At 39.2% G+C, this 18015-nt stretch overlaps 3 protein-coding genes and 1 long non-coding RNA gene across 12 annotated transcripts in view; all 4 read left to right on the forward strand.

Moving 5' to 3' along the window:
• Nucleotides 1-4352, forward strand: part of smpd3 (sphingomyelin phosphodiesterase 3) — a 40301-nt gene extending 35949 nt beyond the window's left edge. For all 8 annotated transcript variants that reach the window (XM_035532322.2, XM_081698798.1, XM_035532324.2 and 5 more), the window contains one exon: nt 272-4352. In XM_035532322.2, the coding sequence (XP_035388215.2) occupies nt 272-373 (102 nt within the window). In that variant the 3' untranslated portion in view covers nt 374-4352. The remainder of the gene's footprint in view (nt 1-271) is intronic.
• A 137-nt stretch (nt 4353-4489) lies between these two features.
• LOC118242286 (monocyte chemotactic protein 1B-like) lies at nt 4490-8161 on the forward strand. Its single transcript, XM_035532318.2, has 3 exons — nt 4490-6532; nt 6972-7092; nt 7541-8161. The coding sequence occupies exons 1-3, from the start codon at nt 6466-6468 to the stop codon at nt 7650-7652; spliced, it is 300 nt and encodes a 99-aa protein (XP_035388211.1). The 5' UTR covers nt 4490-6465; the 3' UTR covers nt 7653-8161.
• Nucleotides 8162-9352: 1191 nt separating this feature from the next.
• Nucleotides 9353-11107, forward strand: LOC145651678 (uncharacterized). The gene is made up of 3 exons (XM_081698800.1): nt 9353-9807; nt 10311-10431; nt 10805-11107. Exons 1-3 carry the CDS (start codon nt 9741-9743, stop codon nt 10926-10928), a joined length of 312 nt encoding a protein of 103 aa, XP_081554926.1. The 5' UTR covers nt 9353-9740; the 3' UTR covers nt 10929-11107.
• A 2320-nt stretch (nt 11108-13427) lies between these two features.
• On the forward strand, nt 13428-14254 carry LOC118242273 (uncharacterized). Of its 2 annotated transcripts, none has more exons than XR_014117425.1 (3): nt 13428-13559; nt 13768-13882; nt 14054-14254. It is a non-coding gene; the product is annotated as an uncharacterized LOC118242273 (long non-coding RNA). The 2 variants fall into 2 exon arrangements; XR_014117426.1 differs by having other exon boundaries at nt 14095-14254.
• The last annotated feature ends 3761 nt before the right edge of the window (nt 14255-18015 follow it).

Consider the following 18015-nt stretch of genomic DNA (forward strand, 5'->3'; position numbering starts at 1 on the left):
CACAAGTGTAACGAATCAAGTATACTTCTTGTAGACGTTTACTTTCAGTGCCAATGCCAGTTTATTCTATTTAAATTCTATATTCATGTATATTTAAATAGCTAATTTTGACCCTTAATGTACAGGAAACGTGTTAATCTGTTAATACATGGCCACTAATAAATCTGTAAACGTATGTTTAAAAGTAGTCAACCTAAGCCCTCATATGGCATGTTAAATTGTAATAAAAAGTGTATGTATTTAATTAGTTTTGTGATATCGTCCCCTACAGGACATTGAGGAGTTCAGTTTCATCACTCAGCTGGCTGGCTTGACTGACCACCTGTCTGTGGCTTTAAGGCTGGCAGTGTCAACGGGAGAAGAGGAGTCTTAGAAACCTGACACTCTGTTACACAATGCCACGGACAGAGGGAGAGAGAGTGAGAGAGAGAGGGAGAGAGTGAGAGAGAGAGCGAGAGAAAGAATGAGCAAACAATGTACAGAAAGATAGTCTGACAGGACTGTTCGATGTTGAAGATGGTGTGAAGACAAGCAGACACACACACACAGGGAGACAAAGACATACAAAGAGAGATACAGCAGAGGTGCAGGTCTCTGTGACACACACACACACCAACATGCATATGGACGCCCGCACACCCACCCACCACCCACCCACCTAGAAACACATCCTCACATGCGCACTCCCACACAAACCAACATGTGCGCAGACACACACACACACACACACACACACACACACACGAGACCGCTCTTCTAACCAGGCAAAACCACAATCTCACTCTGTCACTTCCTCTTTTGGGAAGTCTCCACTACCCCTAGAATGAGTTTACATTACTTACTACGTTGTATCAGTTGAGTTCAGCTCTCCTCTGTTCTTCTCAGACTTCTCTGGGGCCTGTGTAGGGAGGCAAGTTCATTTTCTGGTGCCATGACCCAGGAAGTCTTTCAGGGAAAAGACTGCATGAGAGGAAGCCTGGATTCTCAGTATTGCACGTCCTGCCACCTTACAAACACACAAACATGTTCATATTGATGTGAGTCCTCTTTTAGAAGAAAAGACCTTTCCCATTCTCTATCCTCCAGAACCTCAGTAAGACGTGGCTTTCTTTTCTAACCTCTTTCTAGACCTTTCTATGGCCAGCCATGCCATCTTTGTAGGGAGTTTATACTGTACAGACACTGAATATTGTTCAATGGTACTGGACTTGTAGTGTGGTCTGGGGCATCTTGACTGAATCAACTACTTCCCTACGGTCAGACTATACAATAGAAAAATCTCCTATTTCACTGTCGGTTTATTGTAGCCAGTCTTTGAAATTCAGTAGTGTGCAGTAAGAAAACCAGTTTGGCAGTATGTACAGTGTGTGCATTCTCTGGACAAAGATTGTCTGAATTTTTGTTTGATCGACACGGAGGGTCCCACAGGTACCTAGCCGTGGAGCAGGTGACCAGCCTGTATATTCAGAACGAAATCCTGACAGTGATTCACCATCACAGGTTCTCTGTCTGTGTCACAGACGCCATGCAGCTGACCATGCAGTATTGCTATGACTCGCAGGTGCCGCGGGAGGGGTTTGGAATGTGGTGAAAAGGCTTTCTGCATTTACCAGTTCCAGTTCAGGCCAAGATGCTGGCATCCAAACAAATGTTTACACACCTGTTATTGAGTTACAGGCAACACTATTGAGGATGCTTAAAGTGGACTGAAAATTATTTCAGACATTACTCCTGTGCTCTCTATTCCTGTCACCTAGTTGCTTTTATACTTTATATTATTATAATCATTATTATTATTATTATTATTATTATTATTATTATTGTTGTGTTCAGTTTTAATAATACAGTGTTTCCCGCAATTGCTAACGTGCTTATGATGAATATGGGTGAACTGGAAGGAATGCCTAGGTAGTCCCGGGTAGTCCTGAGCTGTTCTGAACAGTCCTAAGTAGTTCTGAACAGTCTTTGGCAGGATTTGCCAAAACGTCTCCACAGCCTCTGCAGGGTTAGACGTGAAAAAAAAGCCATCTTAGTAAGCCAAATCACCCTGAATGTAAACAATATGTCTGAGATTTCTGCAACTTAAAGTGATCAGATTATTTAACCTATTAGATGTTTTAAAATTACTTTTAGGTGTCTTATCAAAGGAATGTATCAAACAGATTTGGCAGATCATTTTCTTTCTTTTAAGACTTAAATCCCTAAAGGAGGTATAATTATCCACCACTTCCTTAAGGCAATTTCACTTAAGACACCAAGAATTAGGAGAAAATGTCTAGAAATAAATTAAATGATTTGAAAACAGTTCATAATAGGAAATGCTTGATATATTGCATACATTCAAGATTCTTTTCTTGATATATTTTGCGGTATAGTTTGATTTCTGAGGAGAGATGAGAATACCTGATGAGTATACATGTATGGATAGCTTCCCGTCAGAGTGCTGGCGTTTGAGAGCTGTGATCCATGTCTACTGCAGTGGCTGTGGAATCAGCTCCTATCTGGGGCTTGGAGTCATCTAAAGCTCTTCTGATTTCACTCTACTTGACATCTAAAATATCGATCTGAACCTGTTATTATCCTTAATCGTGTTTTTCTTTTCTTTTCGATTTTTAGTGTGCTCCAGTATAGTTGCTTAACCCAGTACCAGGCTCCAGAGGAACATGTTTTAATGGGATTAGTTCAACAGGTTGGGCGTTGTAGCCTTTTCTATGAGAAGTTTAATTTATCTGTTTAATTCATTTTTACCTGTGCAGATGAAGATTAATGTGTACATGAAACAGTGGCTCATTCACACTGAAACAGGGGCAGGTTCGTGGAAAATCTGGCTTAGCCAATAACATGGGCCGAAACCTTGAGGTCCCACCCAGTGACACCAAATAATTAAATTCATCTAAATAATCATCTTATATATACATTTAAAAAAATGTATTTTTTTTTTCTTTACCTCAAAAATCTTCATTATCATTTTGTAGATAATAGCTTTGGCCCTTCTTATGTGTGTGCTCATTTGAAGTGTTAAGCAAGAGCCATCAGAAAGACGGTTACGGATTTGTAATATAAAACAGGTGACTGTAGAGCATGTGTTTATTAAGTGCTGTAGGTGTTGGCACCACGGGACATCCTCTCCACAGACCTGCCCACAGTGGCGCTGGGTAGCTTCCAGCTCTGTAGGTCATTTGTGGCTGTAATTTAGTGTAAGTTTTTACATGAGTCCAAAGCAGGTCTCGTGTTGCTTAGGTACTGCAGCTGCGGAAAACACTGAAAGACTGCATTACCCATGATGCATTACTATGCTTGATGCTATATTAGACTTTTCTGAGGTCTGGCAGAGCTTCTTTATGTTTTCAGGTAAATGACTGATGTGCTAGGAAAAGTTGTGATCAATCCCAGCCCAAATCCAATCCGCACGGCCGCTGCAACCTTCTGCCAAGACCTTGTACCATGTCCATGTTCTGTAGTAAGAATTATAAAGGTGTCAAATTGTTCCCATCCACCAATCTTCAAGTCATCTTCACCAGCCACACACTCTTATAATGTTTGTGTACACACCGCGATATCTTGTGTGTATCCTACATCTGGTGAGACATGGTGTGAAGATCCCTGACTGTACGATGAATATGTCCAAATTTACATGAACTAGGAACATTTATCTCTTTACACATCTGGAAGTACATGGCATACACATTAAAACACCTTATGGAACTGGTTAACGTGGCATGAGGCCTGTCCCAGCCAGCTGCATGCGTGGGCAACTGTCCCCTTGATCCTACACCCACACCCACACACACACACACAAAGAGACACATACACACACACACACACACACACATGCACCCCCCCCGCCCCCCCCCAACACACACACACACAGTGGGACTGAGACCCACTAGAATAAACTGTATTGACAGTGCTTTGCTCTGCTCCAGATAATGTAACCTTTTGCAGTGGCCAGAATTAGCACTTCCTGTTCTGACTTACATAGCTCCTCCAAATCCATTTTAAAATATGACCACGGGAACCTGTCCAAGACGAGTGTGAAAGGTCAAGCCTCACCAAGATCTTCCATGCCGCTGTGAAGGGGATGAGTGGGCCAGCCATGCTTGGGGGTGAAAGGTCAGGGTATGCTGAAGCTCTACTGACTCACTTCCTTCGCCGTATCCGCGAGCACCTCGCCGTCACGAGGTTCCTGATCTGTGTTGCAGTTTCTTTTCAGGTGGAATGCTATTTGATACACGTATCACGCTCAGCCAGCTTATCCGGGGAGGGGAGTGAACAGCTTTCTTTGTCTCAGCTCTTTTTAACTGCTTTTTTGGGGTCTTCGGCTTTTTATAAACAAATTTGATCCTCTTTGATTCTGTGTCTGTGTGTCTTTATTCATGAAGAGAGTGCTTAGGGGACTGCGGGTGCTTTCCTGTCATCTTTTATGGAGTTTACCATGAAATAGGAAGAAACCTTCTGCCTTCATGAGCACTCAGAAATGTGAGTGTGTGTGGGTGTGTCAATGCAAATGAGGGGAAGACAGCGTGCGCTCACTACATTGCATACCGAGACTAGATTTCACGTGCAGGAGAACCACACGTTCTACAAATAAATAAAAAAGTCTGCTGATATAATCAAATCAGACATTGACTGAGTCATTAGGTGTTAGTGATTGTGATTGAAAAATGGTTGTTCTGCACTTTACAGCCTAAAAATGACCCAGTTGTTCCTGGTGTGGTGTTTCCTACACCTGTGACATGTTTCAGACTCAGTTGTGGTGTTTCCTACACCTCAGTACTGTTTCAGTCTCAGGTGTGGTGTTTCCTACACCTGTGACATGTTTCAGTCTCAGGTGTGGTGTTACTTACATCTCAGTGCTATTTCAGTCTCAGGTGTGGTGTTTCCTACACCTGTGACCTGTTTCAGTCTCAGGTGTGGTGTTTCCTACACCTCAGTACTGTTTCAGTCTCAGTTGTGGTGTTTCCTACTTCTCATTCAGCAAAGCAGTGCTATAGTGCCAGAACAAGACCAGGCCTGGACCACAACCTGGGGTAAAAGAAAATGTCAGTAAATGTAATTTAAATAAATTATAATTCAAGGAAAATTGCACATATAATGTGTTCAGAGAGCTGGTCTGGGGAGAGAAGGTTCAAGATGAACCATTGCTAAATACCTCTTAAATATCAGAAAGTACCTTCTGAATATCATGATGAAGCAGGAATTCACCCAGTGAACAAGGTGGACAGAGTTCTCCGAAACACAAGAAAACATAGAATTCTTTTGGAATCATAGTATAAAAGTATCTATGTTTCCCATAGACACTTCTCAAGAGAAGTATCTATGGGAAACAATATTATTATAGTTTTACCAAATAAAGAGACACATGGAATAATATTTCCCATCTGTAGCTGCTGTGTCCTGCAGTTATATAATCTAAGACACCAAGCTTGTAATTTGGGTAATATTTTGACCTGGTACATTTGACCATATTCATACTAAATTTGAAAGGCAACTTTTACATCAGTCGCTCATTTTAAAGTACCAATTAAATGAACATATTTTCAGCTGTAAGAAAGATCAGCTCCAGTGATCTGGACTTATGACCTCAGCATACTGTCGTGTTCATTTACAGGACTTTTTCTGATAGTGTTTGTGATATCAACTCATCAGTCAACTCATCAGTCACACCTCTTTCATTCAGCCTATCATTCAGCCTCTTTGAAGGGACTTAAACCTAAAGCCCATCTTTAGCTCTCAAATTAAGACTGAGTTTCTAAACCTACAGAAGAATGAACCTTTCAATACTGCAATAATGATATTTATGAACACATTAGTATCTTTAGAATTCAAATGCATGTGAGCAGAAGTGTTTTATAACACATGTCATTGGTTTACAGTGTGCAAATGTGTTCTGTTTGTTTACTAACAATATATATATGTATATGAAAGATTTAATTCTGTTTTTTTTACATTTATTTCAATCTACTTTCCCAGAAAAAGGAGTAGTGAAACTCGTGCAGAAAAAACCTTCTTTGGTAAAAAAATAAACATTGAAAATTCACTGACATCCCCTCTACGTAGAGAAAGAGGACCCAAAACCAGTATTGTGTGTGAGATGGTGAGATTGTTCTACCCCACCATGATGTGTGATGTTTAAAGTGTGGTCAGATGGGCATCGCGGCCTCGGGCAAGAAGGAGAAGTGAAAGGCTGTCGGTAGAGATAGTGACAGTCCATGAAACCCGTAAATGTCAAAAGGACAAATGATCTGCTAGCATGCCTGGATTTTTTTTTAACCACATGGGAGTGCTAAATTCCCCAGTGTCCTTCCTCCAAAAGGGGGTATCCCTGTGAATGTCTATAAAGACACAGTGTCTCTCTTCTGTGGACCACACAACAGTAAATCCTCCTTCAGCACTCACCTTACTCAGCTGTGCTCGGCATTCATTGGTTGTGTCCTACAGCTTCACCTAAAGAGCTCAAGCAACATGTCAGCCATCCGTTTGCTCCTGCTGTCTGCAGTGGTGCTTCTGAGCACTGTCGCACTCACTGAAGGTAAGAGAGAGAGACACAGAGAGACAGAAATAGAGAGACAGGTAAACAGAAAACTGAACCTAAAACTAAATGTCAGACTTTAGAAAAGAAAAATGGAAAATGACAAAACTCTAAAGTAGTGTTAATAGACGTTTTCAGCATCTGTGTGTGATGTGTCTTCAGTCATCACTTTTAGAGGTTGTGAAGAGAGTGCTTGTGTTTCGTATCAGCTGACAGTGACTGTCACGCTTGTATGTGCGTTACGGGACTGTCTCACAGGCATGCGTTACAGGACTGTCTCACTTGTATGTGTTACGGACTGTCTCACAGGCATGCGTTACGGGACTGTCTCACTTGTATGTGTTACGGGACTGTCTCACAGGCATGTGTTACGGGACTGTCTCACTTGTATGTGTTACGGGACTGTCTCACAGGTATGCGTTACGCGACTGTTTTGCAGGCATGCGTTACAGGACTGGACCTAGGAGCTGCTGCTTTGAGTTCACTGACAAGCCGATAAAACTGAACAATGTGAGGAGCTACAAACGGACTAGCCAGCAGTGCAACAAAGAAGCCGTGCTGTAAGTGTGTGTGTGTGTGTGTGTGTGTGTGTGTAAGGGTATGATAGAGAGAGAAAAACAAAACAGAATCAGAAATTAGAATTATGAGAAAAATCAGAGGATGAAGTGTAGAATTTTGTATACATTTTTCTGATTTCCTTCATGTGAAGCCCCTGATTCTGTGTGTTGATTCTGTGTGTTAGCTTACTTGATCATTGCAGGCATCATGACAAAGTTAATGTAAAAAATATGTATTGTTTGTTCATAAACAAAACAGTAATACATTTTGAGTTACATGTGTTTGTTAAAAATTATGCTAATCTAAGAAACTATTAATCAGGTTTTATTTTGAAGAGGTTCTGGGTATCTTTAGGTCATTCAAAGTCCCCTCTGGATTGGGCCTTTACTTGGACCTCTACCTGATAGCAGCTTTCTTTGAGCTTCACATCTCCACTCTCCTCCACTGTAGGTTCACGATGAAGAAGGGATTGCAGGTGTGTGCCCGGACCACTGACACGTGGGTGCAACAGCACATCAAGGTTCTGCAGAGCAAGATGGTCAGCGGCAAGGGCCCGCTGTAATCCTCTTCATCACGGCCTTCCTCCTCCTCACCACTGATTGCTCAAATCAAAGGAGTAGGACAGATGAAGCAAAACTCTAAAGCTTGTAGTGGTCTGTGCTGTATTTACCACTAACCATTCAGTATGTTAAAGCTATCTATTACAAATGTTAATGTGAACAAGAATGTCTCTGAGTGTTTAGTTTTACATTATGGTATTTGGTATTTGGTATTTGTCAATGCACTTCTATTTATGAACACAGCTAAGAGAAATAGTACTCTGTGCATTTTGATGGTATTTCAATAACATATAAGTATGAAAAAAGTATAAGGTATAGACAATTTTTGTGTGGACTCAGAGTGCTACAAAAGATTATTATCAGTGTACTACCAAGTTTGGCACACATAGCTTGTGTAATATTTAGTTATGTTTACTCTTGTACTTTGCTTTTTACATGTACTGTGTAAAAGTCTGATTATGTTGACTTACTTAACTAAATAAATACTTAACATGAATGAACAATTCACAGTAAATTTTTTAAAAATTGAATGTAAACAGGCGAGGGCTCAATCGAGGATGATCAGCAGTTCTCTGTAGGTGATGTGTGAGAATCCAGTGAACAGACACCAAGTCTGATCACAGCACAACACCCAGCAAAACACACTGGGGAGTTTACTGTGGACATCATAGTATAAAAGTATCTATGTTTCCCATAGACACTTCTCAAGAGAAGTATCTATGGGAAACAATATTATTATAGTTTTACCAAATAAAGAGACACATGGAATAATATTTCCCATCTGTAGCTGCTGTGTCCTGCAGTTATATAGTCTAAGACACCAAGCTTGTAATTTGGGTAATATTTTGACCTGGTACATTTGACCATATTCATACTAAATTTGAAAGGCAACTTTTACATCAGTCGCTCATTTTAAAGTACCAATTAAATGAACATATTTTCAGCTGTAAGAAAGATCAGCTCCAGTGATCTGGACTTATGACCTCAGCATACTGTCGTGTTCATTTACAGGACTTTTTCTGATAGTGTTTGTGATATAACAGTCAACTCATCAGTCACACATTATACAGTGATTAAGGCCATATCAAAATGCCTTTTTAATGTTTATTTTTATGTAAAACCCCATCTTTATGTAAATCTTTTTTTTACATTTTTGTGATAAAATTTATTCTGAGTTACAGTTGTATTAATAAATGAATAATTAATTAATCTTAAGATTAAGATTGATTGGTAGATTGATTGACTGAATGATAGATTAAAATGAGCCTGAACAGTGCAGTTAAAGAACTGCCATCCACTGTGATGTTTGTTCATTCGGCCTCTTTGAAGGGACTTAAACCTAAAGCCCATCTTTAGCTCTCAAATTAAGACTGAGTTTCTAAACCTACAGAAGAATGAACCTTTCAATACTGCAATAATGATATTTATGAACACATTAGTATCTTTAGAATTCAAATGCATGTGAGCAGAAGTGTTTTATAACACATGTCATTGGTTTACAGTGTGCAAATGTGTTCTGTTTGTTTACTAACACTATATACATATGTATATGAAAGATTTAATTCTGTTTTTTACATTTATTTCAATCTACTGTCCCAGAAAAAGCAGTAGTGAAACTCGTGCAGAAAAAAACCTTTTTTGGTAAAAAAATAAACATTGAAAATTCACTGACATCCCCTCTACGTATTGAAAGGACCCTAAACCAGTATTGTGTGTGAGATGGTGAGATTGTTCTACCCCACCATGGTGTGTGATGTTTAAAGTGTGGTCAGATGGGCATCGCGGCCTCGGGCAAGAAGGAGAAGTGAAAGGCTGTCGGTAGAGATAGTGACAGTCCATGAAACCCGTAAATGTCAAAAGGACAAATGATCTGCTAGCATGCCTGGATTTTTTTTTAACCACATGGGAGTGCTAAATTCCCCAGTGTCCTTCCTCCAAAAGGGGGTATCCCTGTGAATGTCTATAAAGACACAGTGTCTCTCTTCTGTGGACCACACAACAGTAAATCCTCCTTCAGCACTCACCTTACTCAGCTGTGCTCGGCATTCATTGGTTGTGTCCTACAGCGTCACCTAAAGAGCTCAAGCAACATGTCAGCCATCCGTTTGCTCCTGCTGTCTGCAGTGGTGCTTCTGAGCACTGTCACACTCACTGAAGGTAAGAGAGAGAGACCCAGAGAGAGAGCCACAGAGAGAGACACAGAGAGACAGAAATAGAGAGACAGGTAAACAGAAACAAATCAGAAAACTGAACCTAAAACTAAATGTCAGACTTTAGAAAAGAAAAATGGAAAATGACAAAACTCTAAAGTAGTGTTAATAGACGTTTTCAGCATCTGTGTGTGACGTGTCTTCAGTCATCACTTTTAGAGGTTGTGAAGAGAGTGCTTGTGTTTCGTATCAGCTGACAGTGACTGTCGCGCTTGTATGTGCGTTACGGGACTGTCTCACAGGCATGCGTTACAGGACTGTCTCACTTGTATGCGTTATGGGACTGTCTCACTTGTATGTGTTACGGGACTGTCTCACAGGCATGCGTTACAGGACTGTCTCACTTGTATGCGTTATGGGACTGTCTCACAGGCATGCGTTACGGGATTGTCTCACTTGTATGTGTTACGGGACTGTCTCACAGGTATGCGTTACGCGACTGTTTTGCAGGCATGCGTTACGGGACTGGACCTAGGACCTGCTGCTTTGACTTCATTGACAAGTCGATAAAACTGAACAATGTGAGGAGCTACAAACTGACCCGCCAGCAGTGCAACAAAGAAGCCGTGCTGTAAGTGTGTGTGTGTGTGTGTGTGTGTGTGTGTGTGTGTGTGTGTGTGTGTGTGTGTGTGTGTGTGTGTGTGTGTATGTAAGGGTATGATAGAGAGAGAAAAACAAAACAGAATCAGAGGATGAAGTGTAGAATTTTGTATACATTTTTCTGATTTCCTTCATGTGAAGCCCCTGATTCTGTGTGTTGATTCTGTGTGTTAGCTTACTTGATCATTGCAGGCATCATGACAAAGTTAATGTAAAAAATATGTATTGTTTGTTCATAAACAAAACAGTAATACATTTTGAGTTACATGTGTTTGTTAAAACTTATGCTAATCTAAGAAACTATTAATCAGGTTTTATTTTGAAGAGGTTCTGGGTATCTTTAGGTCATTCAAACTAGCCTCTGGATTGGGCCTTTACTTGGACCTCCACCTGATAGCAGCTTTCTCTGAGCTTCACATCTCCACTCTCCTCCACTGTAGGTTCACGATGAAGAAGTATAAGGTGTAGACAATTTTTGTGTGGACTCAGAGTGCTACAAAAGATTATTATCAGTGTACTACCAAGTTTGGCACACATAGTTTGTGTAATATTTAGTTATGTTTACTCTTGTACTTTGCTTTTTACATGTACTGTGTAAAAGTCTGATTATGTTGACTTACTTAACTAAATAAATACTTAACATGAATGAACAATTCACAGTAAATTTTTTAAAAATTGAATGTAAACAGGCGAGGGCTCAATCGAGGATGATCAGCAGGTCTCTGTAGGTGATGTGTGAGAGTCCAGTGAACAGACACCAAGTCTGATCACAGCACAACACCCAGCAAAACACACTGGGGAGTTTACTGTGGACATCATCCATCATACTGACCTCACGTCCCTAGAGGTTAATTAAGGGCTTCACTAATTAGTGTCTACTCCAATTTACTCAATTGTTTTAAATTTTTCTCCTTAGTTTTGATTTTATGTTATTTTATTGTTCTTTTTTTCTTATTTCACTTCTTAACTTCACACACTTCAACAAACCCTTTAGGATTTTTAGAAACACAATCCAAGATGTTATTCACAAGCTTTATTAATATTACACTGAGCAACACAATTTGAACCTTTTTGTTTCACAACTGAAATAGGTGAAAATTATAACACTTTTAACATTGAATCTGAATCTATCACATATGGTTTTTAAGTGACATGGCAATTCAATTTTCCATTGTAATTACATTTACTGGATTTGGCAGACATTCTTAGCGATTTACAAACGTTCTTTGTCATTTACTCATAGAATGCATCCTAGCAGTAGGTTAGAGTTCACGATACCATTGAAATAGAATGCTGTTGAAATACAGGGATCAATGCTGATACCTAGAAGTGCAAAACACTACATCACCAAGAGAACGAGTTATTGCATCACCAAGAGAATGAGTATACAAAGAGAGCCCAGTACTGAGCCCTGGGGGACACCTGTGGAGAGTCTGCATGGATTCGATGTGGATCCTCTACATGTTACGTGATAGGACCGTCCTTGCAAATAGGACTGAAACCATTTCCATGCAGAGCCAGTCACACCAACACTGGAGAGAACACAGAGGAGAATGTTGTGGTTCACTGTATCAAAGGCTGCCAAACGGTCTAGAAGAATCAAAACAGATGACAGTTTGGCAGCGTTAGCAACATGAAGTGTCTCCATCACTGCTATGAGGGCTGTTTCTGTTGAATGTGCCGGTTTGTGGCCAATATGATTGGGATCATGGAGCTGGTTGTGGGTGAGGAAAAGAGAGAATTGATTGTAAATTGTTCGTTCAAGAACTTTTGAGAGGAAAGAGAGAAGTGATGCCAGTTTGTAATTGGCTTTGTTGGATTATATTATATTATTCATAAATAAGTTATTACACTTAAACTATGTACAAATGTACTTTCAAAATGTTCAGGTGTATTATTTTCACCTGTATTTTGCCAAAGTGCACTTTCACCACCTCAAGCTTTCACTGAAGGAAAAGCATCACTTACTAAGACCACAAGGAATAATATGAATGATTACAACCACAGGTGACAGCACATTTCCAAGAATGCGTCGACCAAACACAATCTCACCTCAAACTTTGACACATTAATGTAACCTGAATCTGACAGTCCTTGTGTGTTATAATTTCCTATTGACAAATCCAAGAGGGAATAAGAACAGTGACCTTATCACGGACCGCTCCTCCCCCACGAGTCATGTGGTACAGCCTGCCGCGTGCAGGGGGTTCGTTTGTTTGTAGCCACGCCCTCCATGAGGGCGCACACCTGTAGAAGGTTCAGACGTTAAGTGATTGTATGTTGATTTAAACCGCTGTAAGTGTGCACCTCCCCGTTGGTCATTGTAGCCCTGTAATGTTGAATGTCTGTGTAGATGTTATGCCTGTGTGTATCGTCTTCAGTTTCATGTGAGTTATCCGTGTCTGTTATAAAGTTATGTTATCCATGAATGTTATACGTGAGTGCCACCATTACTATATTGTATGTAAATAAACGTCACTGTCACCATCGAGGGAGTCTGAGCATCCTGTTCCACGCCCAACGGCACTTGGGCCAGCATTACAGTCCTGTACAGTGAGTAGGTGTATTTGAATACACTGTAATGCTGGAGCAGGTTTGCCTGAATCAGCCTTCTGAAAGTGGAGCTACATAAACTTATGTGTGGAGGTCGATTTTTTTGGTTGGTTGGTTTGGCTCAGCAAGCTCTTGTATATTGGACAACTTATTCAAACTTTTATTGTAAACCATAAAAGTCTAAAAGTGTAAAATAAACTACTACTAGTGAATGATTCATAAATTGCTCAGTAAAATTACTGTAAATATTTGAGTCTTAGAATTATTTTACATTTTTGATTTTAGTTCACAGCTCACTGAGTAAACATAAATAAAAGGGAGGAGACCTCCTGTGTTCATATTTGGAGAACAGCCCTCTCTCTCCCTATATAACAGGGATCAGAACACTGATTCTACACACACTGATCTCTATTCCACAGCAGAGGACACTGCACTTTCTACAGCTGTGACTGTCTGTGTGTGAAATCAGACATTCTGCTAAAATGAGGAACCTGTCTGCTCTGCTGTTTGTGCTGCTGCTCTGTTCTCTCCAGCTAGTCTCTAGTGGTGAGTCTCCTGAATTTACTCAGCTGCATTACTGTCAGTGTAGGAGAGAGCAGCATCACCAGAGCAGGACTGTGGGACTGATTACTGAACCCACATTCACACACACAGAGGAAGGAAATTACACTACCAAACCAGGAAAAATGGGTCAGTCATTTGTTTACTGTGTGCTGGGATCATGATGTGAGCTGCTTGTTTGTGACTCCTACAGCTCCACATGGACATACCCCTGACTGCTGTACCAGTGTGACTGATGTGAAGATCCCTCTGAAGAAGGTGATGTCCTACACACATACAGACAGTGACTGTGCCAATAAAGCCATTATGTGAGTGATAATGATTTAACTTCAAACACTGACATGATGATAATTTGAGGACAAATGTACACTTGATTGTTAATCTTGTTAAACTTCAGCACTGTGTTGTGTTTGTACTTTGTCAGAATGATCTTTTCTAAATTCTTCCCAATTTTAATCATATTTTGCTGTCTCCTGCAGATTTAAAACTGTATCAGAAAAACACTTTTGTGTAAATCCAGATGCTGTGTGGGTGAGCAACCATGTCACCGCTGTGGACACTCTCAACAATCCCACAGCCAAGACCATTAATCAATACTGTATTGGAGAAGATTGAAAAACTGATCAGTCCTTTTTATGCTCTTCTTACCATAATATTTTTAATAAAATGATTTTAATTAATATGTTGTATATGTTATCAACTTGCAATGCTCTCATGCACTAATACTGCAAAAAATGCAGATCCCAAAATGCTCTCTGCAAACAAAAAGCTCAAAAGTAATTGAATATAAAATGGTACAGACCAAAAACCTTTAAATATTCAGTTTTTATATGAATATTCTTGTTTTTAATCACAATTAATATTGGTAATAAATAATGAAACTAAGGAACGGAACCAATGCAAAGCAAAGACGTGAGACGTGGTAACCAAGGAGACAGGATGCTAAGGAGGGCCAGTCGTGAACAAACGGCATTGTTGTTAAATCATGTACATTGACACACTAATAAGAATGCAATGAAACTATATAGCACAAGAACTGAGGTAGAGTCAGGAAGAATTTTAAAAACAAGTTCATAAGTAACAGAGGAACAGATATTCTAACTATTATATTTGTATTATATTTGTACTGTATTCATTTTATTGTGTTATTATAATTCTAATATTTGATGAATATATTTGTTTTGTCTCTGAACATAACCAAAGTAGCCCCACAGTCAGAAAAGCAGACCATCATGAAGTCATGAAACCATCAGAATGAATCAACTATTGCCAAAATATTAGCTGAGCACAAATCAACTGTTTGGTATTTTGTTGAGAAGGAAGAACGTACTGGTGTTCTTAACAATAACAAATAGACATCCCGTCTGAAGCCATTCCAGATGGGTTTGGCGCCACCTACTGTTTGGTAAGTCAAATGCAGCATCGGTTTATTAAAATGACATAGGATAACACTTTATTGATCCCGAAGGAAATAGCAGGATATTATTAGGTACAACTGTACCTAAAGAACAGGGCCAGTGATATTTTATAGAAGCTGTGTATGTGTATATATACGTAACACTTTATGTTGCAATATGTATGCTGTGTAATGGTATTGTTTCTGTGTTTTAAGATGTTAAGAGGTGAGTGACAGCTCAGATAGAAATAAATGGTCATTCTCTGTATTAAACAGCCATGCCAGCAGCCATTTTACTGCTCTGGACACACAAAATAAAGCCACAATTAAAACTACAACTCCCAGAATGCTCCTGGTTTGCTACAACCCTTAAGTTATTCTCATTAATAAAAGTTAACACTAGACTGAAGCAAACTGAAAAAATAAAACTTTTTTTTTTTTACCATAAATTATATTATAAAAAATACTTTAATGTTATGAGTTTTTTTTAACCTTATAGGATTAGTATTTTTGTTAATAGAGTCAAATGTTAATGAGAAACTCAAACTGAAATTCAAATATCAACACATTAAACGATCCATCTAAACACTAAACAAAACTTATTTTTATCATAAGTCCTCCAACAGCGCCCTGTGTTTGAAAAAAATCTTACAGTGTTATGTTTTACACCAAGTCATTTTAAAAAGTCAAAACTGGAAATGTCAGAATATATTTGAATGTTTCACTGTAATTAATTTTTTTTTCTTGAGATAGCATCTCTGCTATTTGAACTTGAGTACTTGAGTAATATAATATTTGAGTACCTGAGTAATATATTTGAGTACTTGAGTACTGCACAGCTCAATGGTGTCACGGAACGCTCGCCTCCCGTGAGTCACGTAGTTCGGCCAGCCACGTGCAGTGGGAGGACTTTCGTTTGTAACCACACCTGCACACACCTGTACTTCATGCTGTCTGTCTGTATTTAAACTCACGTCAGGGTGTGCAGCGTTGTTGGTCATTGTCGATGTAACCCGTTAATGTAGTGTGTTAATTTTGCTAAAAATGTTAGTGTCGTTATTACATGCATTCCCGGTTATCGTGTCTGTTTATTGTTAAATGTTTCATGCTCCGTGTCTGTAATACGTGTGAGTGCCGTTTTGTTTATATGTTCCATTAAATGTTCGTCCCTGTCGATGAAATCTGTGCGTCCTGCTCCACGCCCTTACAAATGGAAAGCAGCCTGGGACGAAAATCAACACTTCCAAGACCTACTTTTCCCAGAAAAGAATGGAATGCCGGTATCTGTTACAGGGAATAGAAAAGCTTGGCAGATCTTTTCAGCCTACTGACGCCACAACCCTCACGAGGAAAAGATGATGATGATGATGATGATGATGATGATGATGATGAACCTGTATGAAAATCTTTTCCTCTTTTCGAGTCCAAGATCTTCGGTTTGGGCAAAGTTACATTTCAGAAAGTCAATGTTGATTTGTACCATCAATACGGCACACGGATTGATGTCAGGAAAACTCTAAAGGTCCTGGATTGGCCCAGACCCAGTCCGGACCTGAATCCCAGAGAGAATCTCAGGAGGTACCTGAAAATGGCTGGCCAGCAATGCCCACCATCCAAGCAGGTAGAGCTTGAATGATTCTGCCAAGAAGAATGGGTGAAACCAGTATTAAGTGCAGGGTGTGAATACTTCTGTAAACTGAATATTTGAATTTTTAAATAAATTTTCAAGACATTACACAAACCTGTTTTTGCTTTGTCATTGTGTGAATATTGAGAATTATTATTATTATTATTATTATTATTATTATTTTTTTTTTTTTTTACAAATAATTTTATGTCAATAGCTTAAGGAACTTTGCTCATCACAGCTGATGTATGTTGGAGTTGTTCCGGCTCAGGCAAAATGTCTACTTGTGGTGTCTACTAGAAACTGACGTGTAATTGCTTATATCTGGAGTGAATTATCTTAAGTTTGGGGTTTTCTTAGTCTAGTGCATTAAAATAAATCCAACAACACACAAACAACATTGTGCTGTATCAGATAAACTGTGCAACAAAACTATAATCTCAGGGGACAATAACAGTTCAGTCCAATTTATGAAGCAGTTTTTAAAAGGCTTGGCCTTCCATGCTACTCAGTCGGGTTAAACCCTACAGCATCTTTCTTTATTATTGACCCTGGAGTGTCCACGTATCCATGTATCTACGTGTCCATGTGTGTTGCCTCTTGCTTTGGAGGACATACAGGAGAGCACCAGTAAAGATGATGTGTGTGTTTCTGCCTCCAGACTGTCTTTGCTGCAAAGTTATTACTACAACACAACTCATGGCTTCAGTGTTCTGTGAGATTGATATGAAGAATTATGAAGAATTCATGACAATTGTGTATGTTCATTTGTTCATTAAAACAGAAAAATGAAAAAAAAAACAACTTTTTACCTTTGTAGCCTGTGGTTCATTTCCCACAATCAAAAGGATTTACTCAACAAATTTCAGCTTTAATTTCAGATGTAATACCCATGTTCATTGTACAGTTTGTTTCATTCACATTTCCAGAAGAAAGAATGAAGACTTGATTGGATTAATAAAATAAAGTATTGAAAGATATTGTAAAAAGATATTATTTGACTCTGAGAATTATTTTTTAGTTCACATGTTTAGTTCACAGCTCACTGAGAAAAACTAAATTAGAAGGAGGAAGTAGCAGAAGACTTCCTGTGTTCATATTTGGAGAACAGCCCTCTCTCCCTATATAACAGGGATCAGAACACTGATTCTACACACACTGACCTCTATTCCACAGCAGAAGACACTGCACTTACTACAGCTGTGACTGTCTGTGTGTGAAATCATTCTGCTAGAATGAGAAACCTGTGTGTTTACACTTCTGCTATATTTTAACTTTAGTTTTCAATACTGCTGCACTGTGGAAATGTGGTCTTAAACAGCCTTTAAATGAACTGATTCATAAACTAATGTTTTAAACTGTTCATTCCTTTAATGTCTTTTCATTTTCTCATTGTGTTTAAGTTATTTGATTGTAGT

The sequence above is a fragment of the Electrophorus electricus genome, chromosome 16, assembly GCF_041902795.1.
Source record: "Electrophorus electricus isolate QZ-2024a chromosome 16, ASM4190279v1, whole genome shotgun sequence".
NCBI lineage: Eukaryota > Metazoa > Chordata > Actinopteri > Gymnotiformes > Gymnotidae > Electrophorus > Electrophorus electricus.